Raw genomic sequence first — 21,431 nt, forward strand, 5'->3', positions numbered from 1 at the left:
TGTCCCTCCTCTGCACATGTCCAAACCATCTCAATCTCGCCTTCCTCACTTTGTCCCCAAAAACGTCCTACATGCGCGGTCACTCTAATAAGTTTATCTATTCATCACATATCATGGAGGAACATATTCACAAGGCCATATTTCCTACTTAAATTAGGAGTCATTTTGTGAAAATTGTAAGAGATTGTGTTAAAATCATGGGGTCAATGAAAATACAGTAAATTGGCAACTGACAGGGTCCATATTGTTAAATAATTTGAAATATACGATTATGTACCGGTAGTTCTTTTTGATGCATTATTTTAATGAACATTCCTTACTGTTAGAATACAACAATTGTGGAAGTATGGACACTGGTTTTCTAATCATGTTCAGAGGCCACAAAGAGCCTTTTGCTTTCTCAGTACGAAAACACCGACACTAGACAATTGACTATAATCACACCTTTAAAGCTGATGCCCTAATATTTACCCCAGATTATATCTGGATAAAAGATTGCTATTCATGTGCAAATAACAATTACACAAAACTGTGAGCTGCTGGAGCTCCACTCTATCGTGTGCATCCAAGTTTGCTGGCTTGAGACCTGCCAGTTTAATAGCGAAATATTCCCAGTTCTGGCACTGTACTGCTGGAAAGTAAAATATTCTGTAGATAGTACTGCATACCCACAAGCACACACACACACACACACACACACACACACACACACACACACACACACACACACACACACACACACACACACACACAGACAAAGACAAACACATGGGACACACTACAGGTATTAAGTATGAAAAAAGATGCACAAACCACACAAGCATATAGTAAATAAGGAAAGCAGTTTTGAATAAAAAATAAATGAATGGCAAGTTTAAATCAGAGCAGCAAAGCAAAGGCAGGCAAGCTTAAAGCTCAACAGCAGCTGTTTGAGAATTCACGTGTCCTGCTGCGTAGTTAGTTAACCCTTTGGATATTTACTAATGACCCAGTGCAATAGAGAGCTTCATTACAGCAAACCTGATCATCACACAGTCAGATGAAAGATTACAAGATCCCTCATACAACTTGCATGCTTTATATGGTCACATTCGAATTATAGGTGGAAATGAAACATATTCATTGATCAGCTGGACATTTGAGAAATGTGTAATTAAATATTTGGAGAAGCAGGAGCTGGGGGAGATTTCTCTACTTCCACAACTATGACATCATTCTTTCGTACCTTGTTCCATGCTGTAGTGCCACTGGTGGAAATTGCGACCAATAATGATGAAGTTCCTGGTGGTGGATGGAGGATGACTGACAGGTTGGACGTGTGACAGTGGGACAAAGAGGTCTCCCTGAGGACAGCTGCAGGTGATACGAAGAAATATGACTTCTTAGATTGTGAAGGAAAATGAGAGTTATCCTGCATGGGCTAAAACGCTATTAAACTTTATTTTATTCAAATTAAGATTCTGTCCCGAACACTGCAATTCAGGTCTAGTTAGAATATGGAATCTTTCATCTGTGTTTATATAGTACTTATCTGGTGTGCAAGTTCTATTTCTGACATTTCCTCAACCTCAGCCACATCACTTGTGTTCATAATTGGTCTCAACTAAAAGACAGTTTTAATCAATGCTTATACAGTTATAATAGTTATTATAATTTTTTTTATAAATTACTCTATTTCAGTTGCCAAAATATAAAAAAAAAAGAGATTTATTTAATCAACTGACACAAGGAGAAGTTTGTTACTAAGGATGATGTAACTACAGCATCACATGTTCTTGGTAACTTATATCTGTGCTAAATTAGAAATCTCCTGCTCAGCCAATTCTTTTTATTTTTTTTCGTCCTGTGGGATTTCAGACCAAACACACACCTCTAGTCTCAAATAGATGCCCTGTAAACCTTTCTGAATCATGTCCATCTCTTATTCCAATTTTAATTTCTTTCTATTTAAAACAATCCGGGTATTTATTCATGTACTGATTGAAACGTTCACGAAATGAATCTGACTTTTGTAGTAAATTCTATTAAGAGACACTATTACAAGCCCAAAATGTGTGTTTTGTTGAATTTAAGTTTCAGCAGAAGAGAGGAAAAAGTTTTCCCCTCAGTACCTGGTCCTTTCAAAAACCTTCACAGCAGTGTCTGGAGCCAGAGATGACACCAGATTCACCACTTCCATTATGACAGAAGGAAGGAGAAAAAGAGATGCGATCTCAGTCGTGCAGTGCTGGATAGAGGGACAGCCTGCAAGAGATAGAGAGATATAAAGACAAACAGAAAGAGAGAGAGAGAGAGAGAGAGAGAGAGAGAGAGAGATGATTTGTTATAATAATTATTTATAATGTTAATATAGCTAGCTATAACAACAGTAGACAATCGGGAATATAATGTAATATAAGACTGAACCTTACCTAGTTTGGCCATATAGATGACCCATGGCTGGAAGGAGGATTGATAGAGAGGATGAAGAGTGCCAATGTCTCCCTCCTCTAACTTAGACACATGACGCCTGAAAACAGAGAGTATGGCATAGATAGAAAGAGACAGAGGATCTTATATATCGTGGAACCTCGGTTTGCGAATGTAATTCGTTCCAGATAAGTATACTCAAACCAATTCATACGTATAACGAAGTGAATTTCCCCATAAGAAATAATGTAAATACGGATAACACGTTCCAGGACCCAGAAAATATCCAAAAAAATTAAAAATACATTACAGTAAATGTAATACATTTATAAGTGATATTTGTTGTATTACGATATATTGTAATGATAATAAACTAAAATGAAAAGAAAAAAAAAAACACAATGTTTACTTAGAGAAGCATCTGTGCTGCCGTGAGGGAGACGAGGCAGAGTGGAGGAGAAGGGTTACTGCTGGGAAGGTGGGAATCCCCTTCCATTATGATGTCGGAAAGGCTTTCACAATCTTCACTGAGACTAGGTTTTGTTTTTTAATCACTTTCAGTTTTTGACTCACTTGAATCTCATTTCTTTTCAACTTTTACTAAAAACCGATCTAATGGAATAATATATATATATATATACACACATACATATTATTTAACATTTCTTTTTACTCATTGTCTTCACAAATTTAAATGTGCAATAATGAGTTAAGGACATGTTGTTACACTTTTTACATAGATTTAACCAAATCTAGCTAAGTATTAGCAGCATTACTGTGTATAAATAAATTAATATAAAAAAAAATAAAAAAATAGTGGCACAATGCCCTATATTTTATAGTGACACTACTATTACTGCCTGTAGTCTATCTCCGTAATGAGAATTGCCCACCATCCAAAGACCAATTCTATGCTTGTCCCTTTCTTGTGACATGCTGTCTTTATAAAGCTGTCTAACCGATATATTGTCACAGAGAGAGACAAGTGTAGACACAAGGTGGCAGGTGAAACGTGTACCTTTGAGCCTGCTCTCTCTCCACTGCGACGGCTCTCTCATGACTCCACTGCTGCTTGACACTTTCTGTTTTGTGTCTCCGCCGTGACACACGGCTGTCCTCCGCCTTCTCTTGCACGATGTCGTCTGTGGTCTTTGGGCTGCCCAGTTCTGACGAGTCTGGTTTACTCTAACACACACAAATTTTCAAAATACATCTATTGTTTTCTGCATCTAATTTACTATTTACATTCCAATATTCAGGTGTGGCTGTTCATCATATCTCTGTGTGTTATATGTTGGAACTGTTGGAGCGTTTTCTTTCCTTGAATCATTAATATAGCAAGGATCTGTCTATCAGGATCTGTTTGGCCATTGGTCTGTAAAGCCCTTTATTCATTACTACCTACCTATTTATTAATATGCGTATCTGCCTGTCTGTCATTTTCCCATTTCAGTCATTTACATTGCATAAAAAAGTAAAGCTGTGTGTGTGTGTGTGTGAGTGTGTGTCTATGTGCACTATATGCTATGTGCACTATAAGGCACATGTCTCAAGAAAGCCAGTAGGACACCCACCAAAATTTCCCAGAAGCTCCGGCGCATGTTTTTTCCAGTGGGTGTAGTCGACTCAGGAGTGTTAGATCCAGTTGCTGGCATAGAGCTTGGAGTGGAGCTAAGCACAATTGGAACAGGGCCACTCTTAATTGTGGAGGCTCGTCGAGGGCTTTCCTTTGCGTCTTTACTCTCAGGCTGAAGACTGATGCCTAAAAAACAGGGTTTTCCTAATAAAAACTGACATTCAAGATTCATCTGTAACGGAATTTTTTTTTACATATAGTATGTGTGTATATATATATATATATATATATATATATATATATATAGTATACATTCATATGCACTGAACAGACAGTGTTTATTAAGTAAAAAGTCATAGCTGCTGATGTTCTTATCTCAGTTAGCCATGACATATTTCATGTGAAAAGACTTGCTTCTGTACACACTGACACTGGTGGTGATGTTTTGTACACAACAACCTGGCCATAATCCTGCTGTGTTCTTTTCCTTCTGTCAAGGAACAGCTGTCTATGTAATGTAAAAACACTCCCTAACTGTGCACAGACAGAAAAAAAATGACCTCCAGTGTATTGCTGTAAAACACTAGCAGATTTCAAATCCTCTGAAAATATGAAATTCTAACATTAGTTAATTTATTTCAAATAAGAGTTGTTACCCCAAAAGAGGAAACACTACATGAATGCAACACAAACAGTGTCCTAGTAACCAACATCTGTGCAAAAATAAAAGTACATCCTCTTTTAATTTTATGGTTATATGTAACATTTATTTTAGATTGAGGAGGCTCAATCCAATTGTCCTGGCAACCCTTCCAAACAAACCATAGTTGTTCAGTCTTTTTCTAATCGTTAACTTCTCACATTGCTAACTGCAGCCTGTAGAGTTTGCAACTCTTGGGTTTTTTCCAATTTCTATAAGCATTGCACGGTGTGACCTTTGGGTGAATTTGATGGGACGTACACTCCAGGGAAGAATTGCAACTCTCTTAAATGTCTTTCACTTGTGAATAATAAGTTCATAACAAATGTTCCTCACTGTAGAAAGTCAGACTTTGAAATGAATGGAAATGGCCTTATAACCCTTCCCAGATTGATCAGAGGGAACAACTGCTTCTCGAAAATCACTGCTTATTTCTTTCCTTTTTGGCATTGTCTTGACACATACCTGAATGCTCCAGACTAGCAAACTGCTAAAACTTGGTCTTTCATAGAGGTGGTGAATTTATTAAGGATGTCTAATTAGCAACACCTGGCTGCTGCTTGGCCTCTTAAACCCTATAGAAGCAGTAAACAGCAGTGTACGTCGATTTCACACAACTGCTTATAGATCTTGGCTTTATTTTTGTAAAATAAACAATGACATGCTGTATTATGTCATGTATTATTCTTCATCTAAGATGGTATTTAACTAATTTTAAGACCTTCCAAGGATAATATGATTATCATACACTTATATATAAAACTAAAGAATGTTTTTACATGAATATATGCCTCGTGTGTGTGTTCTCATTCATACAGCTGTAAGACATGTCAACACGCACAGTTTTTCACTTAAATGAAGATAAATAACATGAATTAGTGATCATGTAAATGTGATCAATACAATTTTTGTTAATGGACTGTTGGGGAAAAAAACTGTTGAAAGAACTGAAAATTAATTATGTCAGTGTTTCGTCTCACTGGTATTATTGTCTTTCTGTACTGCTTCATGAACGCAGAATGTCTCCAGACACAGCGGGTTTGGCAGGACCTTCATCTCCATGATGAGATCACACAGTGCGTGGCGCAGCGCTGAGCGGAGTTTTTCTGTCAGCTGCAGAGGGCTCACGTTCCCCTGCTCCCAGATATCGAACCGCACCCATACTATGCCTTCTGAAAACACACACACGCACACACACACACACACACACACACACACACACACGGGATATAATGTGTATACTCTCTAAATATATATGACTGGTACTTCTAATATCATGAAAATTAGATCTCATTTTGAAAGTATGTACAGTTTAACAAAGCGCACACAAACTAAACTTACACTGGCATACAATAAAAACACAACAATCATGAATAGTATGAGCAACGGGCAAGAGCAAAAAAAATTGTGAAAGATATAATGATTAGAATAATGTTGCTCCTTTACTGTTTTTACACACTAGCAGCTTCTGTAACATTCCAGTGGTTGCGTATTTTTCTTTTTTTTTTTTTTTAACACAAATTTAATAGACAAAATAAATGTGAACATCTAAGCATTTAAAAAGGTCACATTGTCTTTTTGTAATATTTTGCATTATAGGATTCCTTTTACATTAATAAACCAAGTCTTTGCTGTCATATTTTTTTTTAGAAATGCAAGTTTATAACAGACCTTTTCAAAGCTCTTGATTCAAATTTGGATTTCCTGAAAGCTGCTATTTGACAATATCAAATTTTTTCAAAGCCCTATACAAATAAAACTGAATCAAAACAGGTACCTGTGCTGTGTTTATCTGAATCCATTTTCACCACAGACGTGAGGCTGTCGAAGTGCTCAGGCTGGAAACAGATGGAGGTGGCGTCTCCTTTCGGTGTGCCACAATCTTGAGCACAGATATTCAGCGGCCGATCCTGAGCATCCACGAATGATAGTGCAATGCATGCAATACCTGTAGAAAAACACCAAACACACACACACCTGTTAGAACTGGACTGTAGTGACTGATGGCATCTAATGTAAGAAATGTGAAAAGCATTTTGTTAAATACAATTAGCCAGCCAAGTGGTTCTGTGCACGAAGGCAAAGGCTGCTGCTTATTATGCAAATGCAAACGCTTGTAAACACATCTAATGCCTTGAACGCGGCACAGAAATTAAGTGAAAAGGCACAGTCCACTATGGATTGTCTGAAATCCAAAGGGAGGATTTTCTTTGCTGTGCATGAATTTTGCAGCGAGTTACGTTATTAACAGGACGTCACCCAATTTTATCTTTCATTTCTACTATTTCAGAATCACAAGTGAATCTACAGTTCAATCAGATCAGAGATAGTCATCGAGTAATGTGAATGGGGGAAATATAGAGCCTTTACAAGCCTTTTGCTTTCACATTGGGAATAACTGGAAGCCGCCAGAGATTCAGACATTTTTTCCAATAATAGTGCAATATGGTCAGGGATGCCACTGCCCAGCTGATAGAAGGAACAGCTATTTACATAGCTAGGAGGAAAAATGGCACGGATATAATACACACCACAGATTGCAGAACTAAAAAAGCACAGATAAATGCAAAGAGAGAATGTGTGTAACACTAAATTAGTAAACACCTAATAGAATGTGTTTTAAACCAACTATTATTGTCAGATGGAGGAATAAATGACGGTGTTGTATGCTATAATGGCTGCAGGGAGAAAAGGATCTGTAAAAGTGCTCCTTTCTGCAGCGAGGTAAAAGTAGCCTGCTGCTCTGTGCGTCCACTTGTGCTGCACTTAGCTTATCACCCCGCAGCCTTGGCCAGAGGGTGTTAAAAGCACTCGAACAGTCAAAGAACATGACTCTCGCAATGCTCGCTGTCTTCTCAGGGGCAACAGGTAGATCACAGCATCCTCCACACAAACTCGTGCTCAATATGCAAACTGCAGGGGGTCCAGGGCTGTATGCTCAACCTAGGACAAGCCATTTGAGGAAATTTATAGCCAAAGCACTAGCTTGTAGTGCAGGATGCTTCTGCTGGGGGAGGCAAAAATTGGACACATCCAGCAAAAATAAAAGGATTTAATATATTGTTTGCCCTAATTTTACTCATTGATGCACCAGGATGACCGTCATATCGGTGTGACCGACATTTGGACTGGTCTGGAAAATGACCAGAAAATTTATCCAGTTGATAGAAAGCATAAGATAAAACACCAGTCAACAGATGATCATAAAGTGCACAGAATCATAACCATGTATTGTTTTTTAAAAAAAATAAAAATAAATAAATAAATAAAAAACTATTACTTCCAATAGACAACACCACTGCCATTCATGCTCGAGAGTACAATAAAGCAAGATCAGCCTCAAACTCTGTAATGCTCTCTGTCCCCTATCAATCAGAGCGACACGAGCCAATCAAATCTGAGATTTTATGTAAATGTACTTTACAGTCATACTTGTGTTCAGTCTGCATTTGCACAGCACCTAACTTCTATTTTGCACATCTAAATATATTCGCACTATTATAATGTTCCACTTAATTATTAATCAATATACACCAATTAGGCAATACAATATGACCATCGATCAGGCATAAAATTATGACCACCTGCCTGATATGTTGTTGGTCTCCCTTAGCTGCCAAACAGCCCTGACTCATCGAGCATCAACAGCCTTCGCCAGCCTTCACTCCTCACGTGCATCAATGAGCCTTGGCCGCCCATGACCCTGTCGCCGGTTCACCACTGTTCCTTCCTTAGACCACTTATGATAGATACTGACCACTGCAGACTGGAAACATCCCACGAGAGATGCAGTTTTGGAGATGCTCTGACATGCTCTGATTTCGTCTAGACATGACAATTTGGCCCTCGTCAAAATCGCTCAAATCTTTACGCTTGTCTATTTTTCCTGCTTTCCAACTTTAAGGACAAACTGTTTACTTGGTGCTTAATATATCCCACCCACTAACAGGTGCCATGATGAAGAGATAATCAGTGTTATTCACTTCACCGGTCATAATGTTATGTCTGGTCCGTGTATTTTATCAACGCTTCTATTTTATTTTATTTTCTCATATTTTATATTATTTTATATTTATAGTTCCTTGTATCCTTGTATCTGAAATTTGTACACAAATTTCTGAGCAGCCGATCGGATTTACATTTCACCGTAATTTGTATTCTGTATATGTACAATAAATACAAATCTTGAATCATAAATGTATGCAGAAAAGGGTTGAAAATGCTTTCTTTTAAGGATATAAAGCAGAAATAAAAAATGTCTGCTTTCTCCTTTTCGGGTTAGTAGCTGTTGTGTGATGGGAGACAGTTAGATGTGATTGTGACCTGACCAAGACCAATTTGTCTGGAAAGCTTATTTAAACCTTGTTGAGCACAAAGATGAAGCTCAAAGTAACAAAACTGTAGTGTTTAGTAAAGTGAAATGACAGTTTTGTCTACTCTGGTGGTTGTTGTTCTTTTTATGAATGACTATTTATGTGAAGCATAACATCAGTTCTCTTTCAAACATTCGCTCGGTATCTCACTATGGGAATCGCCTCGGGCGTGACCAATCCTGGAAGCATCAGTCACACCACGTCTGTCGGCTGACAGACCAATCACGACAGTGATGCGGGAGTCCCGCCTCCCTATATACACCGCTGCTGGCGGTCCCTGCCTCATTCTCGTTCTCTTCCCTGTGAAGATCCTTTTAGGAAGCTATCCTCAGCAGATCCTCTGGGGGCGGTCGTTTAACTGTTCACAGACAGGCCGTTAAGGTACGTCTCCGAGCGCGGCTGCTTCTTGGGGAGAATATCCACTGTCAAAGCGGATATTCCCTTCTGCTATTTTTTCTTTTCACATCGCGTCAAGCGAGTATTTACATTATTGTTCAAGACCCATTTCTCGAGAAGCACGTCGTGGTGATCTCGTTGGTTTTTCCTTTTTTTCCGGTGATTGCACCTCCGTTATGGCGGCTGCGAGCTCATCCGGGTGCATGGCTGGGAAAGTCCAATCCCGACCGTGTGCATGCGGGTCTACGATCTCGGAAAAAGACTCTCATCCCCTGTGCATCGTGTGCTTAGGAGTTCGGCACGCTCAAACCGTGCTCGCTAACCCCGAGTGCTGCCCGCACTGCGCTCTTTTCCCGTCAAGGGTTCGAGAGCGCCGTCTGCGAGTCGCGGCCGCGAATAAGGGAGACCCGTGTCTCTCTCCGCTGCCCGCAAGCACAGTGCAGCTGGGGAGAGTTTATGGACGAGGTTTCTCCTGTCCTTTCCTTCTCTCTTCGAATCACACTCTCTGCTGGATAACAAGGGTGTGGAAGAGGAAGATGATGAGGTCGTTCATTTTTTGGAAGAGGATTTGGAGGACGATGAGGAGGATGCAATCCTCCCTCCTGATCTTCTCTCCAGGCCTGGAAGTGCTACGGGCCCTTCCCCCATGCCAGGTGAGCTGGACCTCGTGGAGGTGTGTAGGAGAGCGGCCAAAAAACTTTCCATCGAATGGCCGTCTCAGCAGGTGCATCCCAACGCTGAGAGGGATTTATATGACGGGAAGAGGCTGCCATCACGCACTTCCCCAGTTAAGCAGCTGATTCCTGCTGTACCGGCGTGTGTCACAGAAATGCGTCGTTTTTGGGACAAACCTTTCTCGCATAGAGTGCCCGTTAAGGGTTTCTCTAGACTGGAGGTGCACGATATGGAGGCTTTGGGGATGTACAACCCCCCCTCTGTAGAGCTGTCGGTGGCTAGCCACCTCCACCCAAATCGACGAGCTGCTCTATCCTTCTCCTCCCCTTCTCTGCCAGGACGTACAGAAAGGCTGTCCGCCTCCCTTTTTCAGAAGATCTACCGCTCCTCGGCCCTGGCGGTTAGAGCTCTGAATGCCACCTCCATGCTCACGGCTTACCAGGCAGAGCTCATGGAAGAGATGGGGAGGCAGATTGATGCTGGGTCACCAGATTCTACCTTGTGGGAAGAAATCTGCGTCATTGCAGATCTCAACCTGCGTTCCTCTAGGGGAGCGGTCCAGAGCTGCGGCCGCAGCATGGGCCTCGCTGTGGTAGGCGAAAGGTTGGGTTTGACGGGCTTATCGGAGAGGGAGAAGGTGGAGTTCCTTGATGCCCCGATAGAGCCAAAAGCCCTTTTCGGGGCTGCGGTGGCGAATATGCGCCAGCAATGCGACCTTCGCAAGAAGGATGGTGAAGCGTTTGAGGCATGCCTCCCAAGAAAGCCTCCTGCTCGCCTCCCAACCCGCACGCTCATATTTCGCCCCTGCATCCAGAGAGAGACAGCCTGGTTTCAGGGCTCCTAGGCAACCCCCACCCCAGCAGTCAATGCGCGGGGAGGCTCGCCAGAAACAGCCCCAGCCCAGGAAAAAGACCTCTTTTGCAGAGGCAGCTGCTAGGCATCGCCCAGCGGACCCTCAGGGAGGGAAGAAAAGGCGGGCGACCTAGCCTGTGGTCTGATTTTGGGTCAAAAGAGAGGTGGCAGCACTCTCGGAGTTTCTGTAGCACCCCTCGACTCATATCAGGAGTCTTGTCCTCCCCCTCCAGCGAAAAGGCGTTGGGGAGCGTTTCAAAGACTGTGTTCGACGAACAAAATTTCTCCGGTTGGAGTGTTGGCACCAGTTCCCCCAGTGCCCGGAAAGTTACTTCTCCCTCTCCGCTGGGTTATGCAAGAGAGAGAGCAGAATGTTCCATGTTCGTCCAAATTTATTAAAGATTTGTTCTGTGCATCCAGGCAGTGGGCCGAGGGCACAGACGTGTGTGACAAAAAGAAAAGTAAAAAAATCCACACACACAATAAAAAAACTCGAACCAGAGTTGCAACCCCCGGCTCCGCCGCCAGATGGTGCCACCGCGCCTGCAATTTGCCGTGAGACCACCGCTTTTCAGCGGCGTGATTTGGTCGACAGCAGAGGGCGAATCTGCTCAGGTTTTGGAGGGCGAAATAACCTCCTTACTGAGCAAAGGGGTAATTCGATCGGTGCCGCGAGAGGACAGCCAGCTCGGCTTTTACTCCCGGTACTTTGTTGTTCCCAAGAAAGGGGGGGGGTCTCCGTCCCATTCTGGATTTATGGAACCTCAACAAACACCTCAGAAAGTACAAGTTCAAGATGCTCACTTTGAAAGCTTTGTACAGTGTTATTCGTCCCAGAGACTGGTTTACGTCAGTGGATCTGAAGGACGCGTATTATCACATAAGCATTTATCCGGCACACAGAAAATTCCTACGCTTTGCCTATCAGGGCACAGCCTACGAATATTTGGCGGTTTCATTCGGGCTGGCTCTAGCTCCGCGGATCTTTACCAAATGTGTCGAAGCTGCACTGTCACCGCTGAGAGCAGCGGGTCTCAGAGTGTCAGCGTATTTGGACGATCTCCTCCTCTGCGCTCCGTCACGGCAGCGAGCGGAGGTGGATACGAGTGTGCTTCTGTCTCACCTGACTGGCTTGGGTTTCAGGATAAACGAGACAAAGAGCTGCTTGGTGCCCACACAGGAAATAATATACCTGGGTCTCAGATTGAACTCAGACCGTTATCAGGCTTTTCTATCAGAAGAGCGCATCAGGTCGATTCGCAGTTGTCTCTCTCTTTTCCAGAGAGGAAGGAAAGTCCCTTTTAGACTCTGTTTACGCCTGCTGGGGCTGATGGCTTCGGCGGTGTCTGTCATACCGTTGGGACTGTTGCGAATGAGAGAGTTTCAATGCTGGGTTACGGCACAGCGCTTATGTCCGGCGCCACCTCAATCGCAAAGTGATGGTGACGTCACTGTGCTTACGCGCTCTCCATCACTGGTAAAATCGCGATTTTCTCGAGTCGGGAACCCCGCTGGGGGCTGTTTCCCTGAGGAAAGTAGTGACGACAGATGCGTCACTCGCAGGTTGGGGTGCGGTGTGCGAAGGCAGGATAGCGAAAGGGAAATGGCCCGTTTCGCTCGTGCGCCGCACATAAACTTTCTGGAGCTGTTAACGGTGTTTCTAGCTTTGAAACATTTCGCAGTTTCTTCGAGTCACCACGTATTGGTCAGATCAGACAACACGACGGCGGTGGCGTACATAAATCGCCAGGGCGGAACGCACTCTCCTCGACTTCACCGTCTAGCGCGAGATCTCATGGTGTGGGGCATGGAGCATTTCCTGTCGCTGCGGCGACTCATGTGCCGGGAATGTTGAATGCGGGGCGGATCTCTTGTCCAGGGAAATCCTGCACGGGAGTGGTCTCTCCATCCTCAGGTGGTAAACCTGTTATGGGAGAGATTCGGCCGGGCCGCCGTGAGATCTCTTCGCCTCGCACGAAAACACTCATTGCCCTCTGTTCTTTTCTCTGGCGAAACGGTGCACCTATGGGTGTGGATCGTTAGCCCACCCGTGGCCAAACGTTCTGCTTTACGCATTTCCTCCTCTAAGTTTGATCGTGCCGACTCTACAAAGAGTAAGAGAAGGCGGTCACTCTGTCATACTAATCGCTCCCAACTGGCCAGGGAAAGTGTGGCTGACGGAGATTTTCCAACTCCTGCACGATCGACCCTGGCCTCTCCCGTTGCGCAGGGATCTCCTCTCGCAAGCACGCGGAGAGATTTTTCACCCGGCACCGGACAGAGTAGCTCTCTGGGCCTGGCTCGTGAGAGGATGAATCTCAGTGTCGCTGGTTTGCCTCCGAGGGTGATTGAGACGATTCAGAATGCGAGAGCAGCTTCGACGCGCTCTGCATATGATAGGAAGTGGAGTGTGTTTGAACTATGGTGTGCTCAGAGACATATCATCCCTTTTCACTGTTCTGTGGCAGATGTGTTGTGCTTTTTGCAAGAACTTTTGGATAAGGGCAGGGCTTTCTCTATCTCGCCGCTGTTTCTGCATGCCACGTAGGGATTGACGGTAATACTATCGGTCATCACCCGCTCGTGTGCAGGTTTATGAAGGGAGCGCGGCGTCTGAGCACGTTCTCAAAGCCGCTGGTTCCGCCATGGGATCTGTCAGTGGTCCTGAGCGCGCTCTCTCAGTCTCCTTTTGAGCCGATAGGGAGTATTGATTTAAAGCTCCTGTCGCTGAAGGTCGCTTTGTTATTGGCTCTTTCTACCGCGAAGCGGGTTAGTGAACTTCATGCTTTGTCAGTTCATAACTCCTGTATGCGGTTTGCTTGGTTTCGCGAGTTGCTCTCAAGACTAATCCGGCATTTATCCCGAAGGTGAGCGAGTCAGCTTTCGCCTGCAGGCAGGTGGATTTGGTGGCTTTTCATCCGCCTCCTTTTTCCTCAGCGGAGGAGGAGCGGCTTCACTGTCTGTGTCCTGTCCGTGCGTTACGTCACTATGTTGACAGGACGAAGGGTTTGAGACGGAGTAATCAGCTGTTTGTTTCATGGGTCGATTCCCATAAGGGAAGTCCCGTTTCCCGACAGCGCCTGTCCCATTGGCTCGTGGAGGCTATTATAATGTGTTATAATAGCGTGGGTCTCAACCCTCTGGAAGGACTTAGGGCTCATAGTACCCGAGGCTTGGCCGCCGTGGGCGCTTTTAAGGGTGTTTCTATTCAGGACATCTGTGCGGCAGCATGCTGGGCTTCGCCGCACACTTTTGTCCGTTTTTATAGGCTGGATGTCACGGAGCCTTCGCTGGCTCATTCCGTCCTGAGTGTGTAATATATATTTGTGTATATATTGTAGGTATGATTATATATACATGTATTTGTCTATATAGATGTGTTTTTGGTCATGTATACGTGTATGCGTAAGGGAATGACAACGGGTGATGGAAACATCGTGGTTCGGATGTTTGTCATTTCTCTCGCTTTTCCACTCTCTTCAGTGAGAGGGATTATCTCTTTTTATCACATCACTGAGTTGGTTGACACCTGCTTCGGACAGCATATCTGCAATACGGGAGTTGTCTATATCCCATAGTGAGATACCGAGCGAATGTTTGAAAGAGAACTTTAGGTTACTTACGTAACCCGGTTCTCTGATAACATGAGTGAGGTATCTCACCACACTTCCCTCCTTGCAGTGCACGGAGAAGAGATATGTGAGAATGAGGCAGGGACCGCCAGCAGCGGTGTATATAGGGAGGCGGGACTCCCGCATCACTGTCGTGATTGGTCTGTCAGCCGACAGACGTGGTGTGATTGATGCTTCCAGGATTGGTCACGCCCGAGGCGATTCCCATAGTGAGATACCTCACTCATGTTATCAGAGAACCGGGGTTACGTAAGTAACCTAAAGGTCTGATTCATTCCAAACCTTTCCTTCCCTCGACTACACAATGAACCGCATTACCCCATGTTTGTCTAAATGTAAAGCGTGTGTGCCCTAATGCCAAAAAACTCTGTCGTGTGCATGTTCTATTCTTTAAAATCTGTTGGGATTGTACAAGTCATGTATGCATGCCCAGCTTTCCACACACCGAGCCTAGACAATGTGAGTGGCATGCCTCTAGTGGAGAGAGAGCTTAATGGCTCTTTCACTCTGCAAGAAACAGCTGCATTGCTACAGCAGTCACGTTCAGTGTATGTGTGCGCGTGTGTGTGTTTATCTAGCTGCTGTTATTAGTGCACACCATTAGCACTGTGAATCATACTCCACAGATGATGGATGAGTGCGAGGGTCACGCACACCACCTGCAGTCCTTGCTTTATCTCTCCTCTTCATCGCATCTCACCTCCTCACTTTTTCTCTCTTTTTCTCTGTTTCAGCCTCGCTCAGTCACTGTCGTTCTCTCCTTACTCTTTCTAGCATTCCATCTCTCTCTCCCCTTTTCTCTCTCTCCTGCAGTAGGACATGTGTTGCTCACAACCCACACGACCAATAACTGGCCACTTCTCCTTCTCCAACCACTGCAATGTGATTTTTGTGGTGATTTTGATTTTGTGAAAGAGAAGAAGATAGAGAGAGAGAGAGAGAGAGAGAGAGAGAGAGAGAGAGAGAGAGAGGCTGTGTTGTACAATCATTGTAATGATGGAGTGTTCATCCAAGCTGTGTGTCTTCGCCCTTTATTTAGTGAAAGCTCTATTTACCACACAACATTACGAGAGGCTTGATGAGGCCTGACCGACTCTTCTGTCTTCTGTGCCCTCCAGACAGCCGTGGGTGTTCCTCTAAGACCCATAAGAGCTGTAAATCAGTGATCATGTCAACAATCTAAGTTAGCTCAGTTCTGCCATTATTACTTTACTCGCTGCAAAACAACTATGTTAACAAGTGGGAAAGAAATCTTAAATATTTAGTCAAATGTATCGTGTATTTCCTGTGCGAAGATCACACTAGTACCAAAAGAATGATTTATCATCAATAACAAGCTTGAAAAAAAGTCTTGCCATACTACTGCATCCTGCTTACTAGACAGCTTACTTCAACATTGCTCCTGAATTCACATTGCTCAGTTCGCCCTGTTCATTGAGCATTACAAAACGCTTCGTTTTTATCAGGAAAAGTTTCAGCCGTATGTACATTCACATGACCGAAACCTAAAGACAGAGACAACAGAATTTGCGTCAGCTGTAATTCTATCACAGCTCAATAAAAATGTGGCATGAGACAGTGGAACAGAGCATAAAAAAATCTATTTGCCTTTTTTTTTATGGCTATCTGTGAGTATCCCAATCCATCAACATGACACAAACAATTTACTATGGAACTACAGTTACAGAGAGTTACCAATTAATATTCTAAATAGGGTTAAACTCTGTATAATAGTTTGCACGATGCAAACTGCATTTACAATCACAAAATCTTATAAGGACAAATACATTTCTTTATACTTCATCCTACATCTGATATCCATCAGTTGTCAACATCAGAGCATGTGTGCAAACGTAAATGGATCTACACAAAGAGCCTGAAAAAAACAGCATTATTTGCAAAAGGATATTTATCATAAATACTAAATATGAGCACATTTCAAAAAGCTCACACACTCTGAGTTAGCACAAACACCCAACATTACTCCATGCTACAAACCCGAGAAAGATTTCAGGGAAAACCGCATTCAGCCGTGAAAACAAAAACTGTTGGCGTTTTTTAAAAAGTTTTCTCTGAAAGCGTGAAGCAAATTTTCACAATACTGACATAAAGCACTTTTTTTTTTTCTCCGATGGACCACAGGACAAAAATAAATGAAATGAAATAACAGCTGCTAGCAGCCCATCTCATGCAGGCCTAAGCGTGGCTTTGTGGATTTTAGAACAAATAAGGCACCACAAACTAAACAAAGCTGAATAAGTAAGAGCAGAACCACACTCATACACACACACACATACAGCCAGGAAGAGAAACACTGATGGGAAATGGAGCTGTGGTACCTTGGAACTGTGAGGGTGGGAAGAGGTTCTGAACGAGCTCCGACATGGTACCTGAGTCACAACAAAGAACACCCACAACAACAGTGAGCACAGAAAAGAACACACCATGACGCAGAGACTCAATCACACAGACAGGGACAGAGACAAGAAGTGAAGGAGAGAAGAGAAAGACACAAAGTTGCATTGAGTGCGGAAAATAAATGTTGTACCTCAGATCTTTACATATTTCCGATTTCTCATGTTCACCAGTTTAAGCCGAGTTTGTTTACACTGCTAGTTACAAAAGTATTTAAACCTTTCATTAAAAAAAGTGAATGCTTGGATTTAGGAATCTCTTTCTCTCTCTGATCAATACTTGCTGCAATAACAGAAGTGTTTTAGTTGACTGTTTATTATAAGGAGAGTAAAAGCTCCGTTTGGTCCACTTTTGTACTGTTGCAATACAACTTATAAATTAATTCAGACAAATCCACAGCCATCTGCGAGAACAAAAGCAACCCTACTTTCTCAATGAGAGGAGGACATTCTTTTATCCTCTGTAACACTGACTAAACTGGTACTTGTTGGCTAATAAATATACAATAAATCTTAATTAATCACCATCAGAAGTTAATCACAGGAACACTGAGGCAGAAATACAATCCAACATAGGACACCATGCGCACACATATGCATTTACCAATCCAATGTACCCAATAAACTACCACAGAAGCTGGAGAACCCAGAAGAAACCCAAGCAGACAAAAAGAGAACCTTTCTCTGCACAGACAAGAAGAAACTTGCCTGGAGCTCCTGGTATCCCACTAAGAGAAGTTCAGTTTCTTCAACATGGTCCAGTGACTGGTTCCATTTTTTCTTGGCTGAATCACATATTCTAGATTATCATGCCCATCCAACTCACTACATCTTCATCAGAAATCCTTTGAGTTCACATGCCCCACTAACATTAGCTAGTTATCTAGCCTGATTTTAGCATTTCCTTCTACTATAATATTGCATATTAGACAACCAATGGTTACAGATGCAACATACAAATTAAACAAGTACAAAATGTTTTCTTTACTCAGAATTATGATTAAATGTTTGTATAACTCAGTGGTTCTCAATTTTTTATTTTTTTATTTAGAGGGTGGTGGATTTTCAAGCTCCACCTGTCCTCAATCACCCAAAAAAATGGTTAAAATACTTAAATAGAAATAAAAATATAAAATATCTAATTTATTGAAATATCACATTCAAAATCAATAACATCAAAAAGCACCAAGTTCAAAATGAGAGAAAATAAAAGTGTAGTTGTGTTGGTTACCCTAACTGATTTATGGACAAGAAGAATAAGTATGGATATGCATTGGGACACCTGACTTTTTCAGTCAAATTTGGTTTTTCCCCAAATTATTACCACTGATTCAGAGGCACACACTTGAATAGATTGTGTTTGGATGCAGTAGCAGTAAATTTTTCCTTAACTTCAACTAGGAGGCCCAAACTTGTTCCAGCATGACCTGTTCTGTGCATGAGGAAGCACAATGAAGATTTGGTTTACATGGGTTGGAGTGGAAAACCTTAAGTGGCCTGCTATAGAGCTACTCAACCCTACTGAATACCTTTGGGAAGAACTGGAACGTTGACTGCACCCCTGGCCTCCCCACCCTACATCAGTACCTGTCTTTATTAACACCCGAGTGGCCGAAAAAGCACATATTTCAACAAACACCCTCCAAAAGCTAGTGGAACATCATCCCAGAAGAGTGAAGGTTATCATAACAGCAAATGGGGACTAAATGTGGATTTAGATGTTCAAAAAAGTACATAACTCTTAGGGTCATGTGTCCACCACTAACCCTCGTCCATATAGTGTACTCCCACAGCACTTAACTGTGTCCTTTGGCTCAGTTTATCCGCTCAAATCTATGATAAAAATGTCACCTCCATCCCAAAACACAGCATGTTTGGTTCACTTTATGCATTTGAGTCTATTCAGGACTGGATCGCTTTCTCATTGCAATCAAAGCACGCTACAGTTCGATTGGAACCTTCACCACCATGCTGAGATGGTCTCAGACAGGTTGTTTTGGTCTTCAACCGAGTGAGACTGCTGTGTTCTCACCTTTACAAACGACCAAAGGGAAAAATGCAGCAGGGTTCGATGCAAATGGAACATTGGGTATGTGAAAGCAGCCTCATTATCTAAGGTCAACTTGTAACTATTAAAAGTAAACCGCACTTAGAATAACTAAACCTTACCACTAACTAATAAAAGCATAATTTCCCCCGTCATGTGGAAAGTGTAAAGGTCAGTAAACCCGGCAAACTTGGAATTGAAGCTTCCACTAATTACTACACGGAGTGACATTTAGGCCTTTTAATAAATTTGACAGCACATGAAGGCAGTATTATCTCTCCTCCTCCCGGGTTGCGAGCTGACACATGGCAGAGCAGACTTAACTACCAAGTGGGATACGAATCTAAAATTGGATTGAAATTTTGGTATATAAAAATGAGCTTCAAGCGAATGAATAGAGATGTTAATGAAAAATAGGTAAAAGGACAGCAGGTTAGAAAGTGAGGGATTGGCTTACTGATCAGACGAGTGCCTAGCCTGGTATCAAAGAGGATTTCTGTCTGTCTAGAAGTCGTCTTTAAAATGCAAACACTCTCTGCAGTAGGATACAAGAAGGAAACAGCTGGACTTCAAAGTCCCATCAGCGTCGGATATCACACCTGTGCTGCACGTATAGAGGCACAAAACGCTGCCCACGCTGCTTAATCCGTGACTGCAGCTGAACAAGATTAAACCCACACATCCTTGAACCGAGGCCAAAAACCCCACGCAGTCGTTATTATCCAAACCCACAGTTCTGCTAAAATTAAGCCTGCTTAATTTTAAGACTCGAGGCGCAAAATCGGTACCTGAACAACTCACGATACGCTTGGCCAGTATTTTGAAGAGTCATCATTTAATTAGCCGACAGTCGCTCCAGGCTTGATACACCAGCAGCCTTCCTGCTTCCACCTGCCAATTATCCCACGACAGCCAGACATATTATTATTAGCCAGACATATTATCATATTAAATTACTGAGTCACTTCTCAGTTATGTGCTGGACTGAGTTCTTCTCTTCACAACCAACACAGGGCACTTAGACTTTAATACTAGGTATAAAAACACCGGTAACTGCAAGAGCTGGGCATGACCAAAGATTAAATCTAAATATCAGCGTTATAGTCAACCTAAATAAATATATCAGTGAAGCACAAAGTGCCTTTAACAAGCACAAGGTTTAACTTTTAGACCTGTACTTAAAGATGGCAACTAAAGCGATGATTTTACAGAAGCAATTTGTAATATATAAAGCCCTCTGTGGCCCGTGAGTCAAGATTTCTTACACTTTTCTGAAAAGAATTGAAATACATTGGCTTGTGAAAAAAGCTAAAACAGGCCAATCTGGCCAATGCCAGTCAATTTAAAAACATAAAAAAAAAATTTTCTACTAGCCAATTCTAATGCATGACATCTTTTTTTACCCCTTTAAATTAAACTTGCCTAGCTTTATTATCCATCACCCTGTAAGTCCATCTCAAGTCAGTCTTTATGAAATTAACAAAGTTTGGAAATGATTCCTCTGCTGCTGCTTTTCTATAGCGTGGGTCAGACCAGTGCAACTCAGAAATAAATCTTTATTGGGATGTCATTCTGTAGAAAATTCTCCAAAAGCAGCTGGTAAAATGAGAGTGGGATTCACGAGTACCGAGACTGAAGTCATGAAATCCCACGACACTGTGTTTATTTCTACACAGTGTTTATCTCAAAACTCGTTCAGTCACAAACCATTGACGTTATGCTACAGTTTAACTGCTTTCAGATTCTCAATGTCAGCATCAGCAGGTATGTACATCAAGGTCACAACAATTCAAATTTTCCCTGACTTGTGCATTAGTTTGGGGGCCAGAGCAGGATAGGAATTTTTGAAAGTGGGATGTCAGTGTACTCATTAGAATATAACTCATGTAACTCCTACATAGTACTCAGATCAGTGTATCCAGCTCACCCATAAGCACTCCAGCTTACCTTGTTTCTTTCATTTTGTTTCATTTAAAGTTGTATATCATAAAAAATTTAATACTGTACAAAAATGGAACCCTAATGTGACCAAAATCTAATAGCAATGCTTAGAGCTTGCTTATCATTAAACATTTTAAACCTCACAGATTGTTTCACTCATCATCAGTCTCATTGTTCATTCATCAGTGTCTCACTCAATAACAGTTTCACCCAGTAACCTCTCACCCTCTGCAAGCCTCACACATCATCTGCCTGTTTACCTCACTCGTCTGTCCCACCGACCGCCAGCCTCATTCATCATCTGTCTCACCCACTTCCTGTCTCATGTGCTGTCCCTTATACCCTACGACTGTCTCACACACAGCCTGTCTCACTCATCTTCCTTCTAACCTGCTTTCCAGATCAGCCACATTGCA

At 42.5% G+C, this 21,431-nt stretch overlaps 1 protein-coding gene across 20 annotated transcripts in view; it reads right to left on the reverse strand.

Annotated features, from left to right (window-relative positions):
* szt2 (SZT2 subunit of KICSTOR complex) overlaps positions 1 to 21,431 on the reverse strand; it is a 106,911-nt gene that overhangs the window by 37,835 nt on the left and 47,645 nt on the right. For 15 of the 20 annotated variants that reach the window (XM_046857565.1, XM_046857616.1, XM_046857611.1 and 12 more), the window contains 8 exons: positions 16,953 to 17,003; positions 6,463 to 6,633; positions 5,666 to 5,857; positions 3,984 to 4,171; positions 3,428 to 3,594; positions 2,412 to 2,509; positions 2,112 to 2,244; positions 1,226 to 1,353 (listed from right to left, as the gene is read on the reverse strand). In XM_046857565.1, the coding sequence (XP_046713521.1) occupies positions 1,226 to 1,353; positions 2,112 to 2,244; positions 2,412 to 2,509; positions 3,428 to 3,594; positions 3,984 to 4,171; positions 5,666 to 5,857; positions 6,463 to 6,633; positions 16,953 to 17,003 (1,128 nt within the window). The remainder of the gene's footprint in view (positions 1 to 1,225; positions 1,354 to 2,111; positions 2,245 to 2,411; positions 2,510 to 3,427; positions 3,595 to 3,983; positions 4,172 to 5,665; positions 5,858 to 6,462; positions 6,634 to 16,952; positions 17,004 to 21,431) is intronic. The other 5 variants (XM_046857657.1, XM_046857631.1, XM_046857674.1 and 2 more) reach the window with 1 other exon arrangement.

Source organism: Silurus meridionalis, chromosome 1, assembly GCF_014805685.1.
Source record: "Silurus meridionalis isolate SWU-2019-XX chromosome 1, ASM1480568v1, whole genome shotgun sequence".
Classification (NCBI taxonomy): Eukaryota; Metazoa; Chordata; class Actinopteri; order Siluriformes; family Siluridae; genus Silurus; species Silurus meridionalis.